Source organism: Setaria viridis, chromosome 7 (assembly GCF_005286985.2).
Source record: "Setaria viridis chromosome 7, Setaria_viridis_v4.0, whole genome shotgun sequence".
Taxonomy (NCBI): domain Eukaryota; kingdom Viridiplantae; phylum Streptophyta; class Magnoliopsida; order Poales; family Poaceae; genus Setaria; species Setaria viridis.
The window spans coordinates 32,588,689-32,613,170 of NC_048269.2; the positions used below are offsets into that span (position 1 = coordinate 32,588,689).

The window sequence follows — 24,482 nt, forward strand, 5'->3', positions numbered from 1 at the left end:
GTCGTTGTTAGTTAACATTGATATTTTTCCGTGAAGGGCTGTATTTTTCCCCCAATTAATATTAGCTACTTGCAATGTTGAGATGTTGTAAGCCATTGATCTTTTATGTGACTGTACAATAACATGCTCACCAGTAAGAAAATAGCCATGCTAGACACAAAGAATTTTGTAACACCAAATAAATTAAGGTGCGCCGAGGATTTTTTCCTTTACAAAGCCTCTCTATAGAAGGAGATAAAGAATGTACGGTCAGCCACTATAGATACCTGCAATGGCACCAACTGTGACTGTAGGCACTCAAATGCAGTATGCCATCGTTTAAAATTTACCTGGCCTTTTCATATGCATTCATTGCTTTAACCACCAATTCAACTATATATCACTGTAAAAAAATACATAAAAAACAAGGATCGTGCCTGGATGCCTGCAAAAGCATAACTTGACCATGAGAGAACATTCAGGCAAATTTGAGTCACATTAATAACAACAACAGAATTTGGACGGAATTACAAGTGTACATATCAATCCTAAGCCACAATTTTGTATCTCTTGTGGATAATTTTATATCTCATTATGTCTTGTGGTTGTGATCATGCTGGTTCTGCCAGTTGATTCCCACATCAAAACATCGGCTACCATGGCCCTAAACATGAGGCAGCCAACCTCAAAAAGTCGCAGGTCACACTACAACTCAAATCCAAGATGCAGTGCCAACTACATTGAAAGAAAGAACAGCTTAATGATATAAGAAGCAGAGCAAACAAAGAAAGTTGCATTAGAATCTAACATAACAAAAGGCAAACAAAACACTCGAGCACCAATCGTCAAAACTTCATAGCGTGGCATATTTTCTGGCACGGTGTTCCAGGACTGTATATAGTAGCTCGACACACATGCACAAGCAGCTTTAATACCGTGGCGCAAATGAATCTAAGTCATCGCTATACCAACACTCTCCTCCCTCCCGGTTTAAGTTTCAGGAACAAATATTGAGGCCAAAAAAACAAGCCACATCCTCCCTGTCGTACTGCAGCTTAAGGAGCAGGAACAAAGGCCGAGCGCAAAATGAGGCCAAGGAAACCAGGTACGTCCTCTCTGCTCTTGATTTCAAGACCCTCAACGCTTCGCAACAGACTAGGGTCGTCCTGCATATTGCCATGTCCCTCTCTTTCCTTGCAGCTCAGGGCAAACTTTGACGCTGTGGACCATTCCTGAAGCCATGGCCACATCTTCCGAGGTAAAGTGACACTTTGGCCATCCTCCATGATCTCCAGAAGCCTTGCTCGCATTTGCCTGAAGCGGACAGCTTCACAGAATAGGACTATCAACTGAACCAGTGCCTTCCTTTGCCTTATCATTTCTCGATTCATTAATCCAATATTTGGATTGAAATGAAGAAGCACATGGTAGAGATTAGTCAATACTGGAGTTCCGAACACCAACTGCTCCCTGCAAACGCAACATGAAAAGCACTGGTCACTACTAGGGATGCACCTTCAGTTTTCCAGGAGTGAGTGTTGAGTAATAATATTATTTCCCTACAGAAAGATCATGGTAATGACTAATACAAAGATGGGATCGAATGTAGTACCTGATGAAGCCACGGGTCAGGTGAACGTAAGATGACTGTATGTCCATACTCTCAACTGCAGGGTGGTCTGCTGGAAGTGGAATAGGGCGGTCGGAGAACTTGAGCCACTTCCCATCCCCCTTCTGTATGGCCACAAGGTAGGAATCGATCTCGTCGATTAGTATGGAGACCGTCGGCCTGTCAGGGTACAGAAAGTTGACACGACGCCACCCTTCCGTCGCAGAAGTGAGGGGGACGTCGCGGAAGAGATTGTCCTGCCCCGGGCCGGCACGATCCAAATCCCGCTGCGCCATCCAATTCATCACGTGCTCGTACCCCTGGAGGGACGGATCCATTACGTCGATATCCACTGAAGGAACCCACTGTATATTGCATAAAAAGACCAAAGATTTATCATTTTCCGACCAAATCGTTAGAGCAGAATTATAATCGGTCGACCTGGTGTTACCAGCACATGTTACACACATAGACATTACTCGACATTGCAACTAGTATTCCTAATTCCGCCTCCACGGAGAGAACAGCACCAAAAACTCAAAAACAAAGAGTATATGACAAGAGCAGGTGTTATTTTAGGGTTAGGGACATAAGGAAATCATTTATCCTAAAAAATAGAAATATCCCGCACGCGCGCAGCGGCGCAGGCCGCTGGACTACTTCCCCAAGTAATAATCCATCGAACTTTGATTTTAAAAGGGGAAAAAACCACTTGATTTTAAAAGGGGAAAAACCGCATTGATGCGAGCACGCCCGCAGTCCAAATATGGTTGAAAATAACGAGCGAACTGGGGGATGGGAGAGAAACTGGGTGCGTACCGCGAGCGGATCCTGTGGCTCAGCCATCGCGATCAGCGAGGACGGCGGAGCGGGCACCAGGTGTCGAATCCGTGCGGCGGCGCTGGCGGAGAGCAAGAGTGGGGCGGAGAACAACAGCGTGTGGACGACGCTGGTGGGGCGGTGGGGGTTTTTGTCTGTAAGCGGGAGGGCAGTGGGTGGGGAGTTGGGGTTTTGTCGCTAAGCGGGAGGCAGTGGTGGGGACTGGGGACGGTATAGGTTTCGAGACCCTTCTCCTATTCATGCCGTATCCCGGCGTCGAACACCTCCGCCTTCACGGCAAGTGACGGTAGAATCCAACGGAATGGCACGTACGGGATGGATTTAAATTTTCAGTGGCACTGCGGGGATGGATTAAATTTTGATGGCATGAATTAAATTTTTAATGGCATACAGGGAATTTGCTATAGGATTTTCCATGTCCCTTCGTCCAAAAATAAATCATTATATACTTCTTTCATAGCAAAATATTTATCGCTGTTAATTTTTTCGGATACATTTGACCATTCATTTTATTTAAAAATTTATTGTAAATGTACGAAAAGATAAGTTGTACTTAAAATACCTATGATGGTAAAGTAAGCCGCAAACAAAAAAAATTTAATGATGCTTAAATAATTTTTGAATAAGATAAATGGTCAAATGTCATGACTAAGTGTCAGTGGCAACTATTTTGATACGGATATTATCATTCAAAATCTGTCAAAAAAATAAGTTATTACACCTAATTTGGTACGTGCTTGTATGCATACATGTATGCATCAGCCAACTGGCACCAAAATAAATAAGGTCATAAGGTCATTTTAACTCCTTGTTTTTTTAATCCATCCTACAATTTCTTGGGTGATTTGTTTTTTAGACAGAGGGAGTATGCATGTTTGTCTAATTTGATCATATCATATCACGAGACGAATTAATATCATTGTCAAATTCCTTATGAACTATCCAAATCCAACTATTTAGGCATGTTGTCTTTTCTTTTTCCTTAGCGTAAATTTACGGCATGCAAAGTAATTGAGACTAGCAAATGTATTTTGACCAGTTATCTTTAAGCTAATTAAGTAGGCCCTCGTGGTCCAAAGCGAAGGATTGCACTTATTTTAGGATTTTTTTTGAAGTGTTAGAATTGCGGTTTTTATTAGGTGAATGGAGTATGTGAAAGTTTTCACCCTTTGCATTTCAGCGGTACGTAAGAAAATTGGATAGAAACGTCTTTCTTCATTGGATTTTGAGTAAGTAACTAAGATAGCACAGAAGAGAATACTGGCACGTAATGACGTAAGAGGGTGTTTGGCACACAGGGGCTAAAATTTAGCCCCTATCACATCGGATGTTTGACACTAATTAGGAGTATTAAATATTGGTTAATTGCAAAACTAATTGCACAACCCCCAAGCTAAATCGCGAGACGAATCTATTAAGCCCAATTAGTCCATGATTTGACAATGTGGTGCTACAGTAACCATTCGCTAATGATGAATTAATTAGGTTTAATAGATTCATCTCGCGATTTAGCTTAGAAATTCTGCTATTAGTTTTGTAATTAGCTCATATTTAGTCGTCCTAATTAGCATCCGAACGTCCGATGTGACAGGACTAAAGTTTAGGTCCTATCTCCCAAACACCCCCTAAGTAAACTCAAAACTTTATATATCACATAAGGGAATGGTATAATATTTAGTGGCATACAAGAAACTTTTTTCAAAGAGAAATATTCATGGTGCCAGGTTATAGCGGTTGCTTTGGATGAACCGAAGGAACTTTTTATTTCTTGGCCAAGAGGGCAGTCCGATCAATTCCTGTGCCAGTGAATATGAACAGAAAATGTAAATGAATGAAATGAAAGTGGATAATCAAGATGGCCACGAAATAAATGGACGAAGCCCAAGTTAGGAACAGAAAATGTAAATGAATGAAACAAAAGTGGTGAAGAGGGTAAATAATCAAGATGGCCACGAAACCAGTGTACCGAGGGACTCATGTTGAACATGGCAGCTTGACGAAGCCCAACAGAGCAGGTGGTAAATATCTTATTTTCTCACGAAATGTAAATCAATAGTAACTTCACAGGGCGTAACCAGTGCGGGAACTATCTCCTCGCGTGCGCCTGGGTGATAGACTGATAGTCTATACAGTGTGTATGTATGGTTTGCTTGTATAATCTGTGCATTTATATAGGAAGTACATATGAACATAGAGCTAACTCTTAGTCCTTCTCCTTAGCTTTGTTATCTTGAGATGAATCATGTGTGTGTCACACTATCTATTTATCTATCTTACCCCTACCTTGAGTATTGACACTAGCCATACATGATATACTCGTATGCAATAGTAAACTCTTTTGACCTACCCGCCTTCCTTTGGGAAATACGATACCCTTGGGAATACTCATGGGTGAAATGCTACAACGGTATATCGGTGAGCCTACGTATTTATTTATGAATGTTAATAAATACCAACACAAAGCCAAGTGCATGCTAGATCGGGCCAGATCACGACGTGGCCCACCTCTCGACCACCCCAAGTCTGGAGTGAAGACCGCGGCCACCGGAGCCACACAGGTTGGAGAAGGGCCCGTGTAGGTCCCACAGCACCTCGCCCGCTCGCCACCGTTGACACGGGAGGATCGTTGACACGGAAGGATCGGTTCCGTGTAGATGAGCATTCAATGCAGGGCATGGCCACACTGGCTGTCCCACGCCGGTGACAAGACCCGGCTGAAGGAGTCGATCTTTGGCCGAGGGGTCCAAGGGTGAGGCTACACCCCTCAGACCGCCCAGAACGCTTGTCAGGGGAAGGTACGCGCGAACGTACGAGCCCACGCGCCCCAATGTCATCACCACCCCTGTCAGGGCGACTCGTCAAGGTCAAGGATCTGACCCAGCGCTAGATCCCGTACGACCCTAAGGGGGGTGGGACCTAGCGCTGGGTGACGGTGTGAGATGGCCATGAGTCATCGAGGAGGTTGGGGAAAGCCGGAACAGGCGGCATGCCCCCGCCCCCGCCTCGAGCTCAGGCCTATCCGCTCATCACCAATACGACTCATAGCCATGACTCCCGTCCCGTTCACTGCCACGGGGTTGGCAGACGAGATGGGAGCACGCCACAGGCCAGGCCTCGCGTAGGCGGCCCACGCCGCACAGGAGTCGCCGTACAAGGCGTGCGAAGCCCGCTGCCAGGCTAGGAGGATAGGACAAGGAAGACCCCGACCACGGCACCGCCCCTAACCTCAAAGTCGGGGACCCCTTCATTTCTAAAAAACATTGTTGCTCGGTCCCTAGTCTATATAAAGGGAATCAGGCCTTCTTCTCACTCTCTCGCACTCACTCGCACAACACACATTCCCACACCGCACGAACACCTGCTTGCAAGCACCCCGTTGTAAGCCCTGTGCACACGATCCAAGGAATAAGACTCATACCGAAACTGGACGTAAGGACATTCCCGAACCAGTATAATTCTCTGTCCCTTGTGTGCTATCCATCGAAAGTGAGGAGAACGCGACGTACATTCACTAGTCGGTGGTACGAAACACCGGCACGATGCAATCCATTTTTTTTCAAAATGTTGATCTCACATTTGACTAATGTTGAATCAATTCGCTAAAAATATTGAAATAATTTTGGGAAAATGTTGAAGGTAGAATTTTTTAAATGTTGATCTAGCTTTCCAAAATTGTTGAATCTGCAATTTTCGATATGTTGATCTATTATTTGGAAAATATTGAAATCTTTGAAAGGTTGAATCCGTATAGGGACGGAGCCAGATCTCTTTGTTGACGTCAGCTGACATCGATGATTTCCTACAAAATCAGTAGGAAATCACTCTTCCACGCTGTTTGTTCATGGAGCTGACACACAACGTGTAATAGAGCTGAACACCGGTAGCTCTGATCTCTAATTAGACCTAATGAACTTTTAAAACCATGTTGCTTATCTAGCTGTACAGGAGCCCCCACACCAAACAGACCAAGACCAAAGTACTGCGGCGACCACATGGAGCTCGTCGCCATCGGAACACGAGTTGCTGGAGCTCCTGCAAAAACCTTTTGAAAAAACACGTGAGACCACGGAACACTGGTACGGACTACGGACTACTGGCCAACCACTGGATGAAGCATGGATTTTTTTTTTCTCACTGCTATGCATGTTTCTGCTGTTCTTTTATTTATATTTTTATTTTCGGAAAACAAGTGCACCGTGTTTTAGATACGAACCCACTAGTGCATTGCCTGAGCTCGTGCTTCAACATTTGGCCAGCCTGCACTTGCAATATACTCCCAGGTTCTAAGATTATTTTACCTTATCAAACTCGTATAGCTTTGACCAAATTTATTGAAAAATATACCAACATACAATATCAAATAAATGCATTATAAAAAATATATTCCATGGTTTTTCTAATGAAACTAGTTCGATAGCGTAGATATTTATGTATTTTTACAAACTTTGTTAAAATTAAAGAAATTTGGCTTATGACAAAACTAAAACGACTTTAAATTTGGAAGGGAAGGGGTAGGCTTAACCACTTTTGGTCGGATCTTTCAATACCTAACCAACCTGCCATAGTGCCATTTGACCAAATCTGCCCTATATGCATGGAGAGGAAACCTCAGTCATCAACTTGTCTGAAAGCTAGAAAACAGCAGTACCCGTGGACTCCATCCATTTGATGTGCATCTGTCCGCTACTTTCGTCTCTCCTGGCTTCCCTCTCGTCGGTACCTCCTTGCGCGGCGTCGCCCCTGCTAGGAAACAACCCCCCCCCCCCCCCCCCCCCCCCCCCCCCCCCCAGCCGGCGCGCAGGAGCAGTGGCAAATGGCAAGAGGACGCGCGCGCCACGGGGAGGAGCTCATGGCGCGCGCCTCGGTTCGGCTCGGATGGGACCAATCAGCCCGCCGTCCCCGGCGGCGTGAGGCACGGGCCGTGCGCCCCCTCGCGGACGTCCTCGCTAGCGACGCCGTCAGTCGCCGAGACGCTGCGTGGGGACCAGCGGTGGGCGGAGTACATCCTGAGGAGGTGCCGGTGAACTGGGGCTAGGAGATCGGCACGATCTCAACTACGTGGTGACGGCGAGCCTCGGCACGCCGGGCGTGGCGCAGATGCTGGAGGTGGACACCGGCAGCGACCTGTCGTGTGTGCAGTGCAAGCCGGGCGCGCGCGGCGTCGTCGTGCTTCAGAAAGAAGGACCCGCTCTTCGACCCCTTCCCAGTCCTCGTCGTACGCCGCCGTGCTGTGCGGCGGGTCCGCGTGCTCGGGGCTGGGCATCTACGCGTCCGGGTGCTTGGCGGCGCAGACGCGCGCGCAGTGCGGGTACGTGGTCAGCTACGGCGACGGGCCCAACACAACGGGCGTGTACAGTACAGCTTCGACACGCTGACGCTGATGGCGACGGACGCGGTGGCGCGGTGCTCGGATTCCTCTTCGGGTGCGGCCACGCGCAGAGCGGTCTGTTCACCGGCATCGATGGGCTCCTCGGCCTCGGCCGCCTGCCGGTGTCGCTGGTGGGGCAGGCGGCGGGCGCGTACGGCGGGGCCTTCTCCTACTGCTTCCCGACGAAGCCGTCCACCTTGGGGTACCTGACGCTGGGCGGCGGTGCGAATGCCGCGGCGCCGGGGGTTCGCGACGACGCAGCTGCAGCGCGTGACTCCACGGTGATCCGTCCCTGCTGCTCTGCTATACTGTATGGGTCTCAGTTCTTCAGGTCAAATATCTCCTGTCATCTTTCCTACTGCCTCTCGTTTCTCTTTTGCTATCTCTGATTTTCCCCAAATTGAGTTCATTCATGGTCTAGCACCAATTGCTGTACTTGGATTCACAAATAAGTTCTCTAATCACTAACCCCACAAACCCCTTTTCTTCCCCCAACATTTTAACGCTGTTCTGTTCTTGTTTGGTTTACGATGGTTCACTGAAATTTTAGCGCTGCATACTTGAAATTGATGTGTGGTACAGCTGATCTGATGTTGATAGACTCATTAGGGATCATCTAGGTGTGGATCTTCGGGTGATTTCGGTTTAGCATTGTATAAACTTGAGAATCTAGGGAGGGAGGGAGAGAGAGAGAGAGAGGAGTAAACACCCATACCTTCGGGCTTGGCAGGAGAGGTAGAGTAGGAAAAAGTAACCGTGGGAGCAGCGATGCAGTACGGGCCGGTAGAGTCCAGAGGACGGCGACACGGCCGGCGGTGCTTCCCGTCACTGCAGCGTGCCCATGATCGGAGGGGCCTTCTAGGGTTGTTTGGTGGGTTAGTGGCGGTGGTCAAATTCGTGTGTTGTGCCTCCCCCGACCTTTCTCCTTTTATAGCGTTGTGTGACAGGGGTCCGCCGACCAGTGGTCGGTTGAGCGTCCCCGATCAGGACGCGGTCAAGGGGTCCGACTCAATCGTTGGATTGATTCGGATGAGATCAATCCTAACAGATGTATGTATTTGTTTTTAATCAGTTACCATCTTATCACTACGTGTTAGCTAGCTCATACTCTGTGTGATGGCTCCTTAAAGAAATGGAGGATCATCTAATATACTTTGGAACAATGAATGAGTATTTGTCCCAATTGATTCCTTATCATGGAATCTGAGTATTGCTCTCTCTAATTGCCAGACTAATTTCTTTGATACGCTTTTACTATGTTTATAGTTAAAGTAGGAGAGAAAGAACTTAACTATGCATGTCTGAAATGCTGTATCTCTCTTGATTGATTTGCTTAACTGTCCGCTACTGGAGAACAGTAGCTGCTTTTTTATTCCAAAATCCAAACCACAGGCACATGTTTTTAAGGTTATCTTATTCATATCATGAACCTACATTAGTCATGAACCAAATGCATTATCCTATTTTTATTCTTAGTTGAACTCTGGTATTCTGAACCAGATGCTTCAGGAGTCATAAGGGACCTTTTTGTTCCTGAACTTAAAAGGAAATGGAGCTACAGGTCTTGCTATCTCATTACTTGGTGTTATGGTGATGCCGTAAGCTTCTTGATTATATTTTTGTTCCCATCCATTTGATTTTGAACACAAAACTATTTTTCCATTTATCTTTCATATAAATTGTAGGCATAATCTTTTTCTGTACTCAGCATTAGTGGTATCAAGAAAAATGCAGGTCCATTCATGGGATTAAATTAACCTCTAAACCCTTCTTTCAGCTATTATTGATATGACATCCCATATGTGCCAAATTCCTCCAACCCTGCTGCTATTGTGCCACACTAGAGTTGAGTCGGTCCGATTTGTTGAGAAGATATCTAATGCTAATTTCAAGTATGAAAACGCAAAAGCCTTAATATGAAATTTGCTCCCAACAGTTCAGTTTCTTGCATGAGGCATGTAGTTTCTCTGAAATTGAAAGTGCATTTGCTCTTATGGTACCTTTCCTCGTCAACATATCTATCATATCAGTTAGTGGTGTTGTATGTGGTTTAGGTAGTTCAGACTGTTTTTTTTTTTGGGGGGGGGGGGGGGGGGGGGGGGGGGGGGGGGTCCTAGATAACAGGACCTTTTTTACATAAGAATATCTAAAACCACTGATTTGCCACATTTATGTCAAAAACTTAATTGAACTATCCAACTCCATATATAAAAGGAAGGAGTGACTTCTTTTTCTGGAAGAAACACTACGCTGTTGCCAATTCCCTCATTTTCATAATAAAACTATTGAAGAAAGTCAACGCAGTTAAGTAAAATGTGACACTAACATGACTGTCAAAAATCACTCATTGGTGCACCCTGATGTCCATAATCACTCATATATAGAAGCAAGGTGGTAGTAACTTTCTTTTTATGGAAAAAATTCTAGGCTGTTGCCAATTCACTCATTTTTCATAATACAACTATTAAAGAATGCCAGCACAGTTGAATAAAGTGCGTCCAAAACCACTTATTGGTGCATCAAAGATTTATAAGGCACTGGACTTTCATTTAAGGCAATGGCAATGGCAAAAATTTTGTAATTAGACTATATTTAATACTCCTAATTAGCATCCAAACATTCGATGTGACAGGTGCTAAATTTTAGTGGGGTGTATCCAAACACCCCTACGTTGAAACTCTACTGGTTTTTGGCACATGGAGTGGTAGTAAAATATGCTTTCTGGTTTGGAGGGTTTTCTTTTTTGATAATTTGGTTTGGAGTCTTGGAGAGATAACTGCGTCATGGATATGTCTCGAGTTCCCAAAGGAGAAGAGGGTTTCTTGCACGCTGTGCAAGCATTTATGCGGCCTAAATCACCGTGCATTATCCTCTTGGGTGAGGTGCCGACCGTTGGCTCGGCAAGCCAAGCCAAAGCCACTGTTCTGTCCCTGGCCGCTGCTGCGCTTCTGCCCAAAAGCCGGGAAGGCCAGAGCTGAACAGAGACGAGGTCGTCAGCATGTGGCTCCCTCGTGCCATGGACTTCGTGCTCAAAACGAAACGAAACGAAAACCTGTTGGCGTCTCATCGTCTCGTGTCCGCTACACCATCCTTAAGCTGCCAGTTGCTTTGGAGTGCAAAAGGGGCTTGATCATCAGCTGCAGCACAAGCACCGTCTCTGGATGCACGCACGTGACATTCCTTCCGGTGGTAGTTTCTGATTCAGTGTGTTATGCACGCGTATGTGATGTGCCCAACATGATTGCACCAAAAACTTCCCAGCCAACCTACAGATATTTCGACGGCTCCCGTATAATTTTCACAGACAGGTGACAGAAAAAAAGCTAAGGCGAAAATTAAGTAATTAACCAAGGCAGATGAAAAATGCGTATCACAGCGGCTGTCCAGGACAAACAAACCAATCTTGAAGAACAGCAGAAAAGATTCTCAACAAGTGCAGTTGGGACTTGCAATTGACCTAGATTCCATTGTGCTTTCTAAGGCCTGCCTGCTCGCTGCACAAGACAATAGCAAAAGCCGGCCGGATCATCCCCGGCGCTCCGGAGCGGCCCGTCGGGCGTCGTCGATTATCCGCACGCGGAGGTCAACGGCGCGGGCTTCGACGACTCCACGCGCGTGCTCTGCCTCAGGGACGGGATGGCCAGCATCGTCTTCGCCAAGCCCGGTGACGCGCGCTGGACGGTGCTGCCACTGCTACGTCAGCTCGCCGGAAGGTTCGGTCTACCTGGTGGTGCGGTACGGAGAGGCGTCGAGCACGTCGGCGTTCCCATCCATTGCGGCTGGCGCCATATACACATACACCAATCTCGGGGCTTCAGCGTCTAACGATATCGTGTCGACAAGCAGAGGAACAAAGGAGGACCGAACCACCGCAGCCGCACAAGCTCGTCTTCCATGAACACCGGGGTTTAGCTCCGGCTGCCAGTGCCAGGCCCTGCAACTTCTCTTGTTTGGATTGGCGTGATTTTGTTTTGCAACCTAAAAGATTGAGAAAATATTCTACTTGGCGTAATTTATCGATCAATGAGCCAAACACTCTTTCGGGTGGGGACAAAGTTGGTATTTCTCAAAACACAGCCAACTGGAGGGCTGGGACGGAATCTGACAGCCTTTTATGGTAAAATTATCACAACAATAAATCGACAAAGTAACTTTAATTTAGGAGACTAAAAGCAAAGATCAACGACAAATGAAAAGTACTTAATAACACAAACATCCAGTCGGTACAATGTATCTTAGAACCACAGATTCTTCACCGAGGCAATTCTGCCTTTGCCATTAAGGTCTGTAATCCTACCATTTTGCCACTGGACACTCCCAAGGTTTGTTTTTACCACGTGAAGGGTCCCAGTGGCAAAAAGTCAAAAACCAAAATGCATCTGGGATTTCATCACTTGATGGCAAAAGCAGAATTTGCGCGCTCTTACACTGCAGCCACTTGGTTGTACAAGCAGCCGTAGGATTAAGCAAAAGGTGGATCACGTGATCAGTTCAGATCCTAGTAAACCTGGTAATAACCTAATCTAGTTTATCCGTGATACTTCATGGTTCTAAGTTCAGTGTGGCGTCTGCACTGGCCTCGACTTCCTTCTTGCTCCTGATCTTGCATCTCCTCTTTGCTTCCTCATCTAGGTAGACCAGGTCTTCGACGACCGCAATGTGCGCATACAGCAGCTCTTCCAGGTTGTCAACAGGAGCAGCCTTCTTACCTTTGCCATCTCTCATCTGCTGGAACTCTTCCTTACCGTGGTTTCTGCTGGAGAAATAGTCGTTGATTCTCATGGCTTCCTGAAACCCAGATATTGTTGGCTGGAACTTCACCAGGAAGACACTCTGATTAGCAGGTCTTCCATGGCTAACCTTCACCTTCTCACGTGGTACCCCTATATCTGGATAAACAAAACAACATGAACAACTATTGGAGTCAATAGCACAAGGCTGCTATTAACAACTAAAGATTAACCTCTCAGAAAGCTGCATTATTACAAATGCATTCATTTTGCTACGAAAATACTTCCATAATCACAAAGGAACAAACAAGTATGCCTAAATAAGCCAATGTATCAGTCCATTCATAACATCTTAAGGAAATACTACAGAAGACAACATAAGAACATATTTAGCCACAATCATAATTTCTAAGGTATCCATATTGATAAACAAAAAGTTAACAAGTGCACAGGTATGTTCTTCTGAGGCTCAGCGGAAACTAACTTGCCAGTACGCCTTCAATTTCTTCCATGGACACAACCTTTGCTTCAGTATCCTTTGCCTTGCTCACGATTGAGCTGTTATGTATCACAACTACTGGAGGCCACAACATGAGATCTCCCCTCATGGCATTTACTTCCTCAGATGAAATGGAGTGATGGGCTTTAGATGTGTCTGGAGCAACAAGCCAATTCCACCCCATCAAAACACAGAGTGCTTTGTGAAACCCTAAGGCCCCGTTTGGGTCCAAGAAATTGGAATCTATTTAATGGAGTAGGCTAATTTATGTTGGAATGTGGCATTCCACAACTTTCCAAAGTTTAGATATAAGCCTATCTTAAATTCATGGGGTGGGAGATGGAAATTGATTCTATAGATTATGGTTATTAGATGGAATTCAATTCTTATAGCACGCTCTTAGACTCGCTTCTCTATAGTAGAAGTGCAGCATACAAGTATCTCTCCCATATCACCAACTATAATATACAACTATATACCACATACAATTATATTAGCTTAATTAATTTGTGTCTAAATTATGATTATTAGGATGGAATTCAATTCCAATGAACCAAACGGGGCCTAAGTGTTTTGTCTTCAACCCTGCTTTGGATGTATCATAAGCATGTGATAGCAAGGCATCAAGATCTGGGATTTCACCACGTGAAGGGTCCCAGTGGCAAAAAGTCAAAAACCAAAATGCATATGGGATTTCATCACATGATGGCAAAAGCAGAATTTGCGCGCTCTTACACTGCAGCCACTTGGGTGTAGAATCCAACGGAATGGCAAGTAGGGGATGGAGTTAATTTTGATGGCACAGAGAGAATTTGCTTAGGGTTTTCCATATCCCTTCGTCCAAAAATAAATCATTATATACTTCCTCCATAGCAAAATATTTATCGCTGTCCATAGAAAATTGAACAGAAACGTCTTTCTTCATTGGATTTTGAGTAAGTAACCGAGATAGCACGGAAGAGAATGGAAATTTAAGTACTGGCACGTAATGACGTAAGTAAACTCAAAACTTTATATATCACTTAAAGGGAATGGTATAATGTTTAGTGGCATACAAGAAACTTTTTTCAAAGAGAAAGATTCATGGTGCCAGGTTCTAGCGGTTGCTTTGGATGAACCGAAGGAACTTTTTATTTCCTGGCCACGAGGGCAGTCCGATCAATTCCTGTGCCAGTGAATATGAATAGAAAATGTAAATGAATGAAATGAAAGTGGTGAAATGGGTAAATAATCAAGATGGCCACGAAATAAATTATACCCTCCGTCCTCAAATATATGATGTTCAGGACAAGCCAATTAGTCCATTTTTGAACTAATTTGTTTGTACTAAACTTCATATATTTATGGATGGAGGTAGTAGTTGTTTATGTAACATATAAATCAAAATGGACACTGACTCGACAAAGAAATAGATATAAACAGGGCTAGAGGTTTACATAAATTAAATCTGCATGGCAGCATAACCACAACAAGTCCTGACTACAAAACAAGTACATGATAACTTAAACCACCTGAAGGAAGCACCACCAGTCTGCCAGGTAATAGCATCACCAAGTCAGTGGCGAGCCATGTCGTGGTACGATGACACACAGTTCTGAAGTAATCTAAAGAAGAACAGACCATGCAACCACCATGTGCAGGCTCGAGGATCCAATGTGAAAATAGCATTCATCGCTCCGGGCTGACTTAGCTACAAAACCAAACTTCTTCTCAAGCTTAGTGCTGCTCTCGCCAGCGTCACCTAGCTGTTCAGCCTTGATGCCAAGGATCAGTTCAGCCCTCTCCTCCACGACGACTACTCGGCGCTGCAGTGTGACCTGCCTATCCTTGTTGACGACCACCTCCTTGCCTCTGGTGTCCAGCAGCACTACATCCTCACCAATGCTCGTGTTGCAGGCAGTGAGGCGTGCACTAAAGTTGCCTGATCCCTTGCTGATGCGGGCAGTGATGGTCGCCTCCACGGAGCGCTTGACATGAGCGTACCTGACCTCCACTGTGCTATGCTTGCTTGAAAGCACCTCTGTTCTGGTGTAACTGAGACTGCCTCTGTAAGAGATGTTGTTGTATCCAAAGAAATCCAAGCATAAAATCTTGTCATCTTCAGACAATGAACTCCCTTTGTCCTTCACTTTCAGGTCAATCTCAAAAATAGGCTCATCCCACAGCAGGATAGATCGGCTAGGACCTGTAAGTTCCAAAAGACAATCCTGCATACAGTGGCACACAAATTAAAGGCCAGCAAATTTCAATGGCCTTTAGGAACACCATCACTAAAGGTGCATCAGAAGCCAGACAAATTAAAGGCCCGCAAATTTCAATTGCCTTTGGGAACACCATCACTAAAGGTGAATCAACAGCCAGCAATTTATTTCACCAGTGATGCACATACAAAACCACTTAATAGCATTCTCTAAAATGAAGATTTAAGGATCAGGAATGTGCCCACCTACTGAAATCTTGCATGTCAGGGCCAGCCAACCAAGAAGTGAAGTGGATACCAACTATAAAAACTACATTTGATATACTTTTAAAAATATAACCAAGTTTTACTATTTACGTTTTAAGAGCCAGCAGCAACATGCATAAAGTATCTCTGATGGAAAGGTTCTGATCCTAATTCACAGTATCAACCTGTATAAATATTTCTTCCGAATGCTAGCGTGGAGCTAAACGCCATAAAAATCAGCTGATATTACCAGTGCTACCAAGCAGATTACACCATACACATGCATTGAGATGCTTATAGTAGATTAAATGAGCGATGGAATAGGACAGAAGTTGAAACACAGATGTTTGAACTTGCCTGAGAGGTGAGGGTCCGGCAATTATCTCTGCCTCGAATGAAGAGTTAGTTGCGCTTCCAGTCTAGGGAATCACGCACAGCGACGATGCCATAGACATCTAGTGGCCATTGGAGGTCGCTGGTGATCTGATTCACCTTGACAAAGAAGACCTCCATGGTATCACACCCTCTCCTAGCGAGCATCAGCGGCTACGGTGCCTTCGCCCATCAGTACTTACTGACACGCCCGACCCGCGCTCTAAACTTTCCAGATCCAAAAAACAAGAAAGAGGATCGAAAACTTTTTTCGACATTTTATAGAAAACAAGTTCAAAGTCAAACTAACATATTTACACCTGGGGCGCCTAAGCCCGATACAGCTAACTCGTCCTGGGATCTTCGGGGCGGGACGGCTTTATCCTCCAGAAGCTTCGCCAAGGCATCCGCTGGGTTGAGCACCGACGCGTAGGTCCCACAGCACCTCGCCCGCTCGCCACCGTTGACACGGGAGGATCGGCTCCGTGTAGACGAGCATTCAATGCAGGGCACGGCCACACTGGCTGTCCTACGCCGGTGACAAGACCCGGCTGAAGGAACCGATCTTTGGCCGAGGGGTCCAAGGGTGAGGCTACACCCCTCAGATCGCCCAGAACCCTTGTCAGGGGAAGGCACGCACGAACTTTTACGAGCCCACGCGCCCCGACGTCATCACCACCCCTGTCAGAGCGACTCGTCAAGGTCAAGGATCTGACCCAGCGCTAGATCCCGTACGACCCTAAGGGGGTGGGACCTAGCGCTGGGTGACGGTGTGAGATGGCCAGGAGTCATCGAGGAGGTCGGGGAAACCCGGAACAGGCGGCACGCCCCGCCCCCGCCTCGAGCTCAGGCCTATCCGCTCATCACCAGTACGACTGACAGCCATGACTCCCGTCCCGTTCACTGCCACGGGGTTGGCAGACGGGACGGGAGCACGCCACAGGCCAGGCCTCGCGTAGGTGGCCCACACCGCACAGGAGTCGCCGTACAAGGCGTGCGAAGCCCGCTGCCAGGCTAGGAGGACACAGTGTTAGATTGATCTCCTTCCCAATGGGCCCAAAGGCCCATCGGAACCCTGATCCGCGCCCTGATCGGGAGCGCTCACCCTAGCAATGGGTGGTGGGCTCCTGTCGCGCTGCGCTATATAAACAGGGTGGGGACCCGGCTCGGCTCACGAGGTTCGCCGCTGCCAGCCGGCCCACCGACACACCTACCGATCTAGGTTTGCGCAGTAGCGGCGGGAAGCACGACCGCCACTTCACCGGCAACCGGACTCAGCACTGCGCGTCGCTGCCTTGCGCAGACTCCACCAACCGAACCCGCGATGGCCAGCAGCTCTGCTGCTCCCACCTCTAGGGGTGAAGGTACCCTATCTCTCTCTCACTCTCGGCACACACCAGGAACCCTATGACCCTCATGTTATTCACGATCCCGACTAGATGTGCATCTAGAGATCCTAGGCAAGGCCCTAACACACAGGACAAGGAAGACCCCGACCACGGCACCGCCCCTGACCTCGGGGACCCCCTCCATTTCTAAAAAACATTGTTGCTCGGTCCCTGGTCTATATAAAGGGAACCGGGCCTTCTTCTCACTCTCGCACTCACTCGCACAACACACATTCCCACAGGCCTTCTTCTAAAAAACAGGAGTGCGAGAGAGAGCTGATCCCAGGCCTCTTGGGTGTGCACTGATCACTGATGCTCTAAGTGGGTGTGGGAGTGCTCTGTTGGCTTGGAAGCCCCCCCCCCCCGCCGGCCTTCGGCTCCTGCCGGCGCGTCTGCCGGAGGAGGGCGGCCGCCGTCGCGTCCCGTCGATGGTCTCCTCGACGGCTGTCGCCGCCAGGCGTGATGATGGTGTTTCGTCGTGGCACCTGTGTCCGTTGGGGGAGGCGGCGGATCCCGCCATCTGCTGACGGCCTGCGGAAGGCGGACGTCGCGTTCCTGTCGCCGGATGCGTGGGGCGCGAGGACGGGCGCGTCTTCCTCCTGCTCCGGGCGGCGCAAGCCATGAGTGCCCTTGCTGCGAATCAGGGGGATCTGCGGCCACTGTAGCCTGTGCGGTCGTGGCTACAGTGTTCCGCTCGGGTACTTGTGGCGGGTCACGTCGAGGGGCGCGGGCGCCTTTCTGCGTGCCAGAGCCGCGGTGCATTTATGGCGAGACCGCTGGGGGGGCCCACAAGATCCGCGCCCTCGTCCGTCGGTCTGCGCCCGAGGTGGACACTTGTCTCGTGGGCCCGGATGAGTCCGACCCCCTACGCCCGGGGTCGGGCGAAGCGGAGCCTTGTGGCGAGGGTCGGGCGCTCCCGACCCTGGGACCGCGGTCGCGCGAGGCGGAGTCCCGCCATCGAGGCTCCGCCTCGTCCGACTTGTCTGCAACTTCGATAGTTTTTTCTTTTGCGAAAAAAGAAACCCCAAGCCGTCTCGGTTCAGGCTTTTCCCGTTAAGCTCAGGGGTATCCGACCCTGGCCTCGTTCCAGGACCGCATACCCCTCGGGGGCTATCAGGGGCTCCGTCCAAAGCCACTTGGCACCATCTAAAAGAAACGTTTTTTCTTTCAAACCGAAAACTCCTTTCTAGACTTTTGGACGCAAAAAAGAATGCGCGAACGGTACTCAGGCAAGATTGATCGGACTGCGAAAAAACCTACGCCCCAGCGGCTACGGCACCTTCGCTCATCACAGCTTAACTGACGCACCCGACAACGTATTCAAAACTTTCAAGCCCAAAAGAATAGTAAATGGGATCGGAAACTTTAGCACAGCAAAGTTATAAACAGGCCCGTATGGCCATCACAAAACAAGTTCGAAACTGACATGGTTACAATTTGGGCGCAAGCCCGGTACAGCTAGCTAACTTGTTGGAGGGTCGGCAGAAGGGACGGCCTCATCTTCCAGGAGCTTCGCGAGGGTTTCTGCCGGGGCGAACACCGCTGCATCAATCTCGTCCAGCTCGGCCTCGGAGTAACCGGCGGCGTACCCTCCACTCATCCCAGCAAAATTGATGCCGGAATAGTGGGAGCCGAAGACCCCAAAAGCTCGCCGCACGCCGATATGAAGCGCGTCCACGGCGATCTCCCGACTCCGGCGGCGTACCTCGAGAACACGAGCCGGCAGAGAGCTCGACCCCTCCTCCGGAACCACGCCGAAGCCGTCGCAGACGACGCGAACCGCTTCCCGCAGGGCGCCATGCTCACCACGCTCCGCGTCGAGCAACTCCCTCAGCTTGGCGAGTTCGCCTGCACAACCCATCCAGAAAAACCCAAAGTCAGGAACAGCCACAACATCACGGGGACTCAGAAACGGAAAGAAGTCTCACCGTCGGCCCAGCCCTTCAGCTCGCGCTCCCGGTCGGCTCCTTGAGACACGGCGGTCTGGAGTCCTTGCACTTGCGACCAGAGGTGACTGACCTCCGCACCAAGGTCAGCCGCCACCTTCTCGGCCTCCTCCTTCTTGACCTTCTCGGCGTCCCGGTCCTGCCAAGCCTTGAGCCGCTCGCGCCGGACGCGCTCGACGGTTTTCTGGAGGGCTTCATGCTCCCCCCTCAGCCGCGCGAGCTCCTCGGCGTCGCGGCGGGCCCTCTCAGCGGCAGCCTGGAACTCCTCGTGGTCAAGACGGGCCTTGTCGATGACGGCTTGGAGCTTGGCCTCCGATCGCCGCACCTCCTCCAGCGCCGCCCCCTCACGCCTTTGCAGGTCGCCAATGGCTCCCTGGGCGGCAGCGACCTGCATAGACAGCTCCCTGGTGCGCTGCCTCTCCGCGTTGAAACGCTCCCAGAGCCCCCGCTCCAGCCGGAGGAAATCAGATTTCCCCCGACTGCACTCTTGGAGAGCCTGCAAAGCAATACGCCATCAGGGGCAAGGCAACGGGAAAGGGACAATCGCCAACAGGAGGGGCGACGTACCTGGCTACCAGGGAGGACGACGTTGTCCAAAGCCCCCATCGCCGAGGACAGAGCCGCGCGGGCGTTGGCGAGGCCACCCTGCACCGCCTGCCACTTGTGCCACTCCGCGGCGTCATCCAGGGTGAAGAGGTGCCTCGGCGGGTCCTCACGGGATGCCCAACGCAGGACAGACCCTCTCCACGCCCTGGGAACGGTAGCAGCCAAGGCCGAGGCGGGAGCCGATCCTGGCGCCGCCGTCGAGGTCGGCACCATCACACCAGAAGCCGCCGGGTTCACCGACGGACCCGGCGCCTGCACACTCGTCGCCACCGAGGCCGCCGCAGGGTCGCCCAATGGCGGCACCGCCTCCGACGCAAGCGGCAAGATAGGTATCCCAGCGGCTACCTCGCCCTCCGCCGCAACCACCTGTGGAGGCTCCTCCGCTCCCGCCGGAGTCCCCCCAGCGGGCCCCTCCGCCTCCGCCGCCGGAGCCACTCCCGCGGGGATGATCGGGGCGGAGGTCCCCGCCTCCGTCGCCACTGCCTCCTTCGCCGCGGCCGCAGGGGCGGGCACTCCCTCCTCCGTCGCCGCCGCCGCCGATCCCGCCACGGCTGCGGGGGCATCCGTCCCGCCTCCCGTCGCCGTCGTGTCCTCCGCCTCGTCGGCGTCAAGATCAATCACCTCCCCGGCCTGAGGACCCGGGGGAATGACGCCCTGCGCTGTAGGGGCAACCGGGGGAACCGAGGGCGGAAAGGGGCCCGCTCCTCCTCCCGCCACCGATGCCGCCGTCGCTCCGTCAGCCGCCGTCACGGGGGCCGCCTCCACGGAGGGGACTGCGGCCTCACCAAGGGCCTCGCCGCTCGCCGCGGGCGGAGCCGCGGTCCGTCCCCCGGAGGAGGACGACGCCGTCAACGCCTTCTTGGGCGCCAGTTGCAGGACGAGGCCACGAGGGGCGGCGCTGCACATCAACAAGTAAACGTCAGCGGGAACAAACACGGGAAGGGAGAGGAATGAGACGCGTGAGGAAGGCCGACTTACGTCCCTGAGACGCGAGGGCGGCGCGCGCGCTTCGCTTCGGAGCCCGACGCCGACCCCGGGACATCTGGCAGCGGCCGCTTGTCGCCGCTTCGCGGCCCTCCGGTCTCGGGCGCGACGGCGGAGGCGGTCTCCGCAGTCCCCCTGGGAGCGCCCTGGGCGGACTCCTGGGGGGCGCCCAGCGCCGGCTCCTGAGAGGCGGCGGGGGTAGTCTCCGAAGACTCCTGGGGGGCGCCTAGCGCCGGCTCCTGAGAGGCGGCGGGGGTAGGCTCCGAAGACTCCCGGGGGGCGCGGCTCCGCGCCGGCTCCAGAGAGGAGCCCCGTGACGACCCCTGGGGGGCACCCCTTGCCGGCCCCTGGGGAGCGTCCCGCGCCGGCTCCTGGGAGGCGCCCCGAGCCGACCCCTGGGGGGTGTCCCGCGTCAACTCCTGGGGGGCGCTCCGTGCCAACCCCTGAGGCGCAACCCCGGGGTCCTGCGGAACCGGGGCTCGGGCGGACGCCTCCTCCGCTTCACCCCCCGCGGTCGTCCGCGGGCGCACCTCCCGAATTACGAGTGCGCCCGATCGGAAGGAGGAAATCAGCTCCTCTTCATCGTCTTCCTCATCTTCATCCTCTTCATCATCATCGTCATCGTCGTCGTCATCGTCTGACACGACCGGCCCCCTCCGCCGCCGTTGGAACTCCTCGGCGGCCTTCTTCCTCTTCTTCGCCGTCTCCTTGTCCTTGCGACGCTTCTGCGCCTCGGCAAGGAGACGGTTGCGCGTCCGCCGCTCAGCGTCCTCCGGCACAGGCGGGAGCGAGTCCACGACCCGGGTTAGCGTGCCCTACGAACGCAAAACGGCTCCACGTCAGGATGACAATCGCAAGACGCAAAGAAAGGAGGTCGACGCCCCAACCCCTTACCAGGTCTATGAAGCCCGCATCCGGGCGCATCGGCGGGTGCCCGGGAATCGGGTACTCGGCGTCCTTGTCCTCCAGCGCCTCCCGAATCCGTTGCCGGATTTCGGAAGCCGCAAGCGCACCCGCCGCCAAGACGGTGCCCTCGGTCGGCGCGTCGGAAGTCATGGCGGCAAGCGGGCGGATCCGGAGCATCAGCGGCGCCACTCGCCGGGCATGGTACGCTCCGATGACCCCGGCGCCGGTGAGCCCGCTCCTCTTCAGCCGCTCGATGGCCTGCAGCAGGTCGAAGATCCGTTTCTTCTCCTTGTCCACCGGCCCGTACGCCCACACCTCCGGCGCCACATCGATGGTGCGGCCGGTGAACCCCGGCAGGGGGGAGTACGAGTAGTTCTTCACATAGAACCACTGGTTGTGCCACCCCTTGTGGGACGCCGAGGTCTTCATCGCCATATACTCCTTGGAGCGAGTATGGCGGAGGTGGATCCCGGCGCATCCAATCGGCACCGGAGGCGACCGCTGCTGGCTCCCCCGCTTCTCCGTCTTCTGGTACAAACTCACTGTGAAAAAGTACTTCCACAGCGAGAAGTTGGGCGCAATGCCCAAGAACCCCTCGCACAGCGCGACGAACGCCGCAATATGCTGGATCCCGTTGGGATTAAGGTGCTGGAGCTCGAGCCCGTAGTAGTGGAGGAGCCCACGGAAGAAGCGGCTCGGAGGAGAAGCGAACCCCCGCTCGTGGAAGTGAGCGAAGGAGACGACGTAGCCGGAGGGAGGCGTCGGCACTTGCTCCGTCCCCGGCAGTTCCCACTCGCCCGCCGCCGTCCTCTCACAGAGGAGGCCTTTCCGCACTAGGCCCTCGGCGCGCGAGGGGGTGAAATGGGAGATCCCCCAGGAACCCATCACCAGAGGAGGAGGAAGCTCAACGGTGGTGGGAAGAAAGGGCGCGGCTTGGAGCGGAGGAAGGCGAAGCAGACGCGGGTGAGCTAAGCGCGACGCTGAAGGACGAAAGGGCTCAAATGCAGAAGGCGGGCGGAACCAGCGAGGCGGGCTCCCGTTTTTATAGGAAAGGTGCGGGGGAAGCCAAATCGACGCCCCTGCCGCCATAAATGCGGCGCCAGGTACGCCCCTGCCACGCCTACTTCCTTTTCGAAAATCGCGCGCACGATCGACCGCGAAGACATCCTAGTATCCTCCTCAATTCGCGGGACGACGCCCCCCATAACTCCGTCTCCCGAAAGGCACGCCCACGACGTCTCCCACGTTCGGCCCATACGCAACGACCGCTCCGTTCCGGCCCAAGGCCCACCGAAAGGTAACAAAGGGATACGGGGCTGAAAACGCCCCTACGGCCCATTACGGTCCAGAGGTTCGAAGGCTGGCCCGCCACGGGTTCGACAGCTGCCTCAGGACACCCCCCGAGCGAGGGGTGAGAAGGGACGGGTCCGCTAGCGGCCAACACCCGGGCGAGCGAAAGCCAAGGGCGTCCCGACGGAGGGGATGAGCCGTGCCACGCTATCCTCGTCGGACGAACCGTGGTGCTCATGGAGCTACTATCGGGCGAGTTCGAGTGGGGTCCCGGTCCCCGTTCGGGAGGTTCCAGCTTGGGCCAAGCTGGTGGCGTACCCCAGGCTCCGATCGGCCAGTTCATATAGTTCTCGAATCCGTTCGGTTGGATCCGGGGGCTCGTTGCCTTTCTTCGGGGAAAAACCATGAACTTTGATGCCGGTTCAGACTCGAACGTGAGATTGAGACGCCCTGGGCTATTGCGCGCCTGGGTGATGGTCGCTTGCGGACCCGTCTCCTCTCACCCCTCGCTCGGGGGCATCCTGTAGCGGTTGTCGAACCCGTGGCGGGCCAACCTTCGAACTCCTGGATCGTAATGGATCGTAATGGGCCGTAGGGGCGTTTTCAGTCCCGTATCCCTTTCTTACCTTTTGGTGGGCCGGAGGCCGCGTCTTGGGCCGGACGTGGAGGGTGCAGCGCCTTGGGCCGGACGTGGGGGACGTTGTGCGCGTATCCCCGGGAAGTGAAGCGGTGGAGGGCGCCGACCCGCGAATCGAGGGAGGAGGGGATGTTTCTGCAGCCGGTCGTGCGCATGGTTTCCGAAAAAGAAGCGGGCGTGGCGGAGCGTACCTGGCGCCGCATTTATGGTGACGGGGGCGTCTGTTCTGCTTCCCCCGCGCTTTCCCTATAAAACGAAAGTTTCGCCTCGCCGGTTCCGCCCGCCGTCTGCCTTCAAACTCTTTCGCCTCCTCGCGCGCCCTCAGCTGTCCTGCACCCGCTTCGTCCTCCTCCGCCCAGCGCCGCACCCTTTCTCCCCATCCCCCGTCGAGCTCCTCTCCTTCCGGCGATGGGATCCTGGGCGATTTCCCACTTCAGCCCCTCGCGCGCCGAAGGCCTAGTGAGGAAGGGCCTCCTCTGCGAGAGGACGGAGGCGGGTGAGTGGGAGCTTCCGGGGGCGGAGCAGGCGCCGGCGCCGCCCGCCGGCTATATCGTCTCCTTCGCCCACTTCCACGAGAGGGGGTTCGCGACTCCGCCGAGCCTCTTCTTCCGCGGGCTCCTGCATTATTATGGGCTTGAGCTGCAGCACCTCAACCCCAACGGGATCCAGCACATCGCGGCGTTCGTCGCGCTGTGCGAGGGGTTCCTGGGCATCGAGCCCAACTTCTCGCTGTGGAAGTACTTCTTCACGGTCAGCCTGTACCAGAAGGCGGAGAAGAAGGGGAGCCAGCAGCGGTCGCCTCCGGTACCGATAGGGTGCGCCGGGATCCACCTCCGCCATACTCGCGCCAAGGAGTACCTGGCGATGAAGACCGCGGCGTCC

At 52.1% G+C, this 24,482-nt stretch overlaps 4 protein-coding genes and 1 long non-coding RNA gene across 5 annotated transcripts; 1 reads left to right on the forward strand and 4 right to left on the reverse strand.

The window, feature by feature from the left end:
- Nucleotides 1-819: 819 nt before the first annotated feature.
- On the reverse strand, nucleotides 820-8,887 carry LOC117864166 (uncharacterized). Its single transcript, XM_072295219.1, has 4 exons — nucleotides 8,512-8,887; nucleotides 2,408-6,470; nucleotides 1,592-1,953; nucleotides 820-1,449 (listed from the first exon to the last, which is right to left on the reverse strand). The coding sequence occupies exons 2-4, from the start codon at nucleotides 2,432-2,434 to the stop codon at nucleotides 1,035-1,037; spliced, it is 804 nt and encodes a 267-aa protein (XP_072151320.1). The 5' UTR covers nucleotides 2,435-6,470; nucleotides 8,512-8,887; the 3' UTR covers nucleotides 820-1,034.
- LOC117864900 (uncharacterized) lies at nucleotides 7,526-11,621 on the forward strand. Its single transcript, XM_034748967.1, has 4 exons — nucleotides 7,526-7,594; nucleotides 7,636-7,743; nucleotides 7,868-8,041; nucleotides 11,307-11,621. The coding sequence occupies exons 1-4, from the start codon at nucleotides 7,526-7,528 to the stop codon at nucleotides 11,619-11,621; spliced, it is 666 nt and encodes a 221-aa protein (XP_034604858.1).
- Nucleotides 11,622-12,160: 539 nt separating this feature from the next.
- Nucleotides 12,161-13,250, reverse strand: LOC140223315 (uncharacterized). The gene is made up of 2 exons (XM_072294967.1): nucleotides 13,011-13,250; nucleotides 12,161-12,685 (listed from the first exon to the last, which is right to left on the reverse strand). The coding sequence occupies exons 1-2, from the start codon at nucleotides 13,207-13,209 to the stop codon at nucleotides 12,339-12,341; spliced, it is 546 nt and encodes a 181-aa protein (XP_072151068.1). The 5' UTR covers nucleotides 13,210-13,250; the 3' UTR covers nucleotides 12,161-12,338.
- Nucleotides 13,251-14,411: 1,161 nt separating this feature from the next.
- Nucleotides 14,412-15,894, reverse strand: LOC140223358 (uncharacterized). Its single transcript, XR_011898753.1, has 2 exons — nucleotides 15,829-15,894; nucleotides 14,412-15,232 (listed from the first exon to the last, which is right to left on the reverse strand). It is a non-coding gene; the product is annotated as an uncharacterized lncRNA (long non-coding RNA).
- Nucleotides 15,895-18,575: 2,681 nt separating this feature from the next.
- LOC117865939 (uncharacterized) lies at nucleotides 18,576-22,863 on the reverse strand. Its single transcript, XM_034750217.2, has 5 exons — nucleotides 21,662-22,863; nucleotides 20,762-21,582; nucleotides 19,745-20,681; nucleotides 19,160-19,673; nucleotides 18,576-19,079 (listed from the first exon to the last, which is right to left on the reverse strand). Exons 1-5 carry the CDS (start codon nucleotides 22,760-22,762, stop codon nucleotides 18,694-18,696), a joined length of 3,759 nt encoding a protein of 1,252 aa, XP_034606108.2. The 5' UTR covers nucleotides 22,763-22,863; the 3' UTR covers nucleotides 18,576-18,693.
- Nucleotides 22,864-24,482: the final 1,619 nt, after the last annotated feature.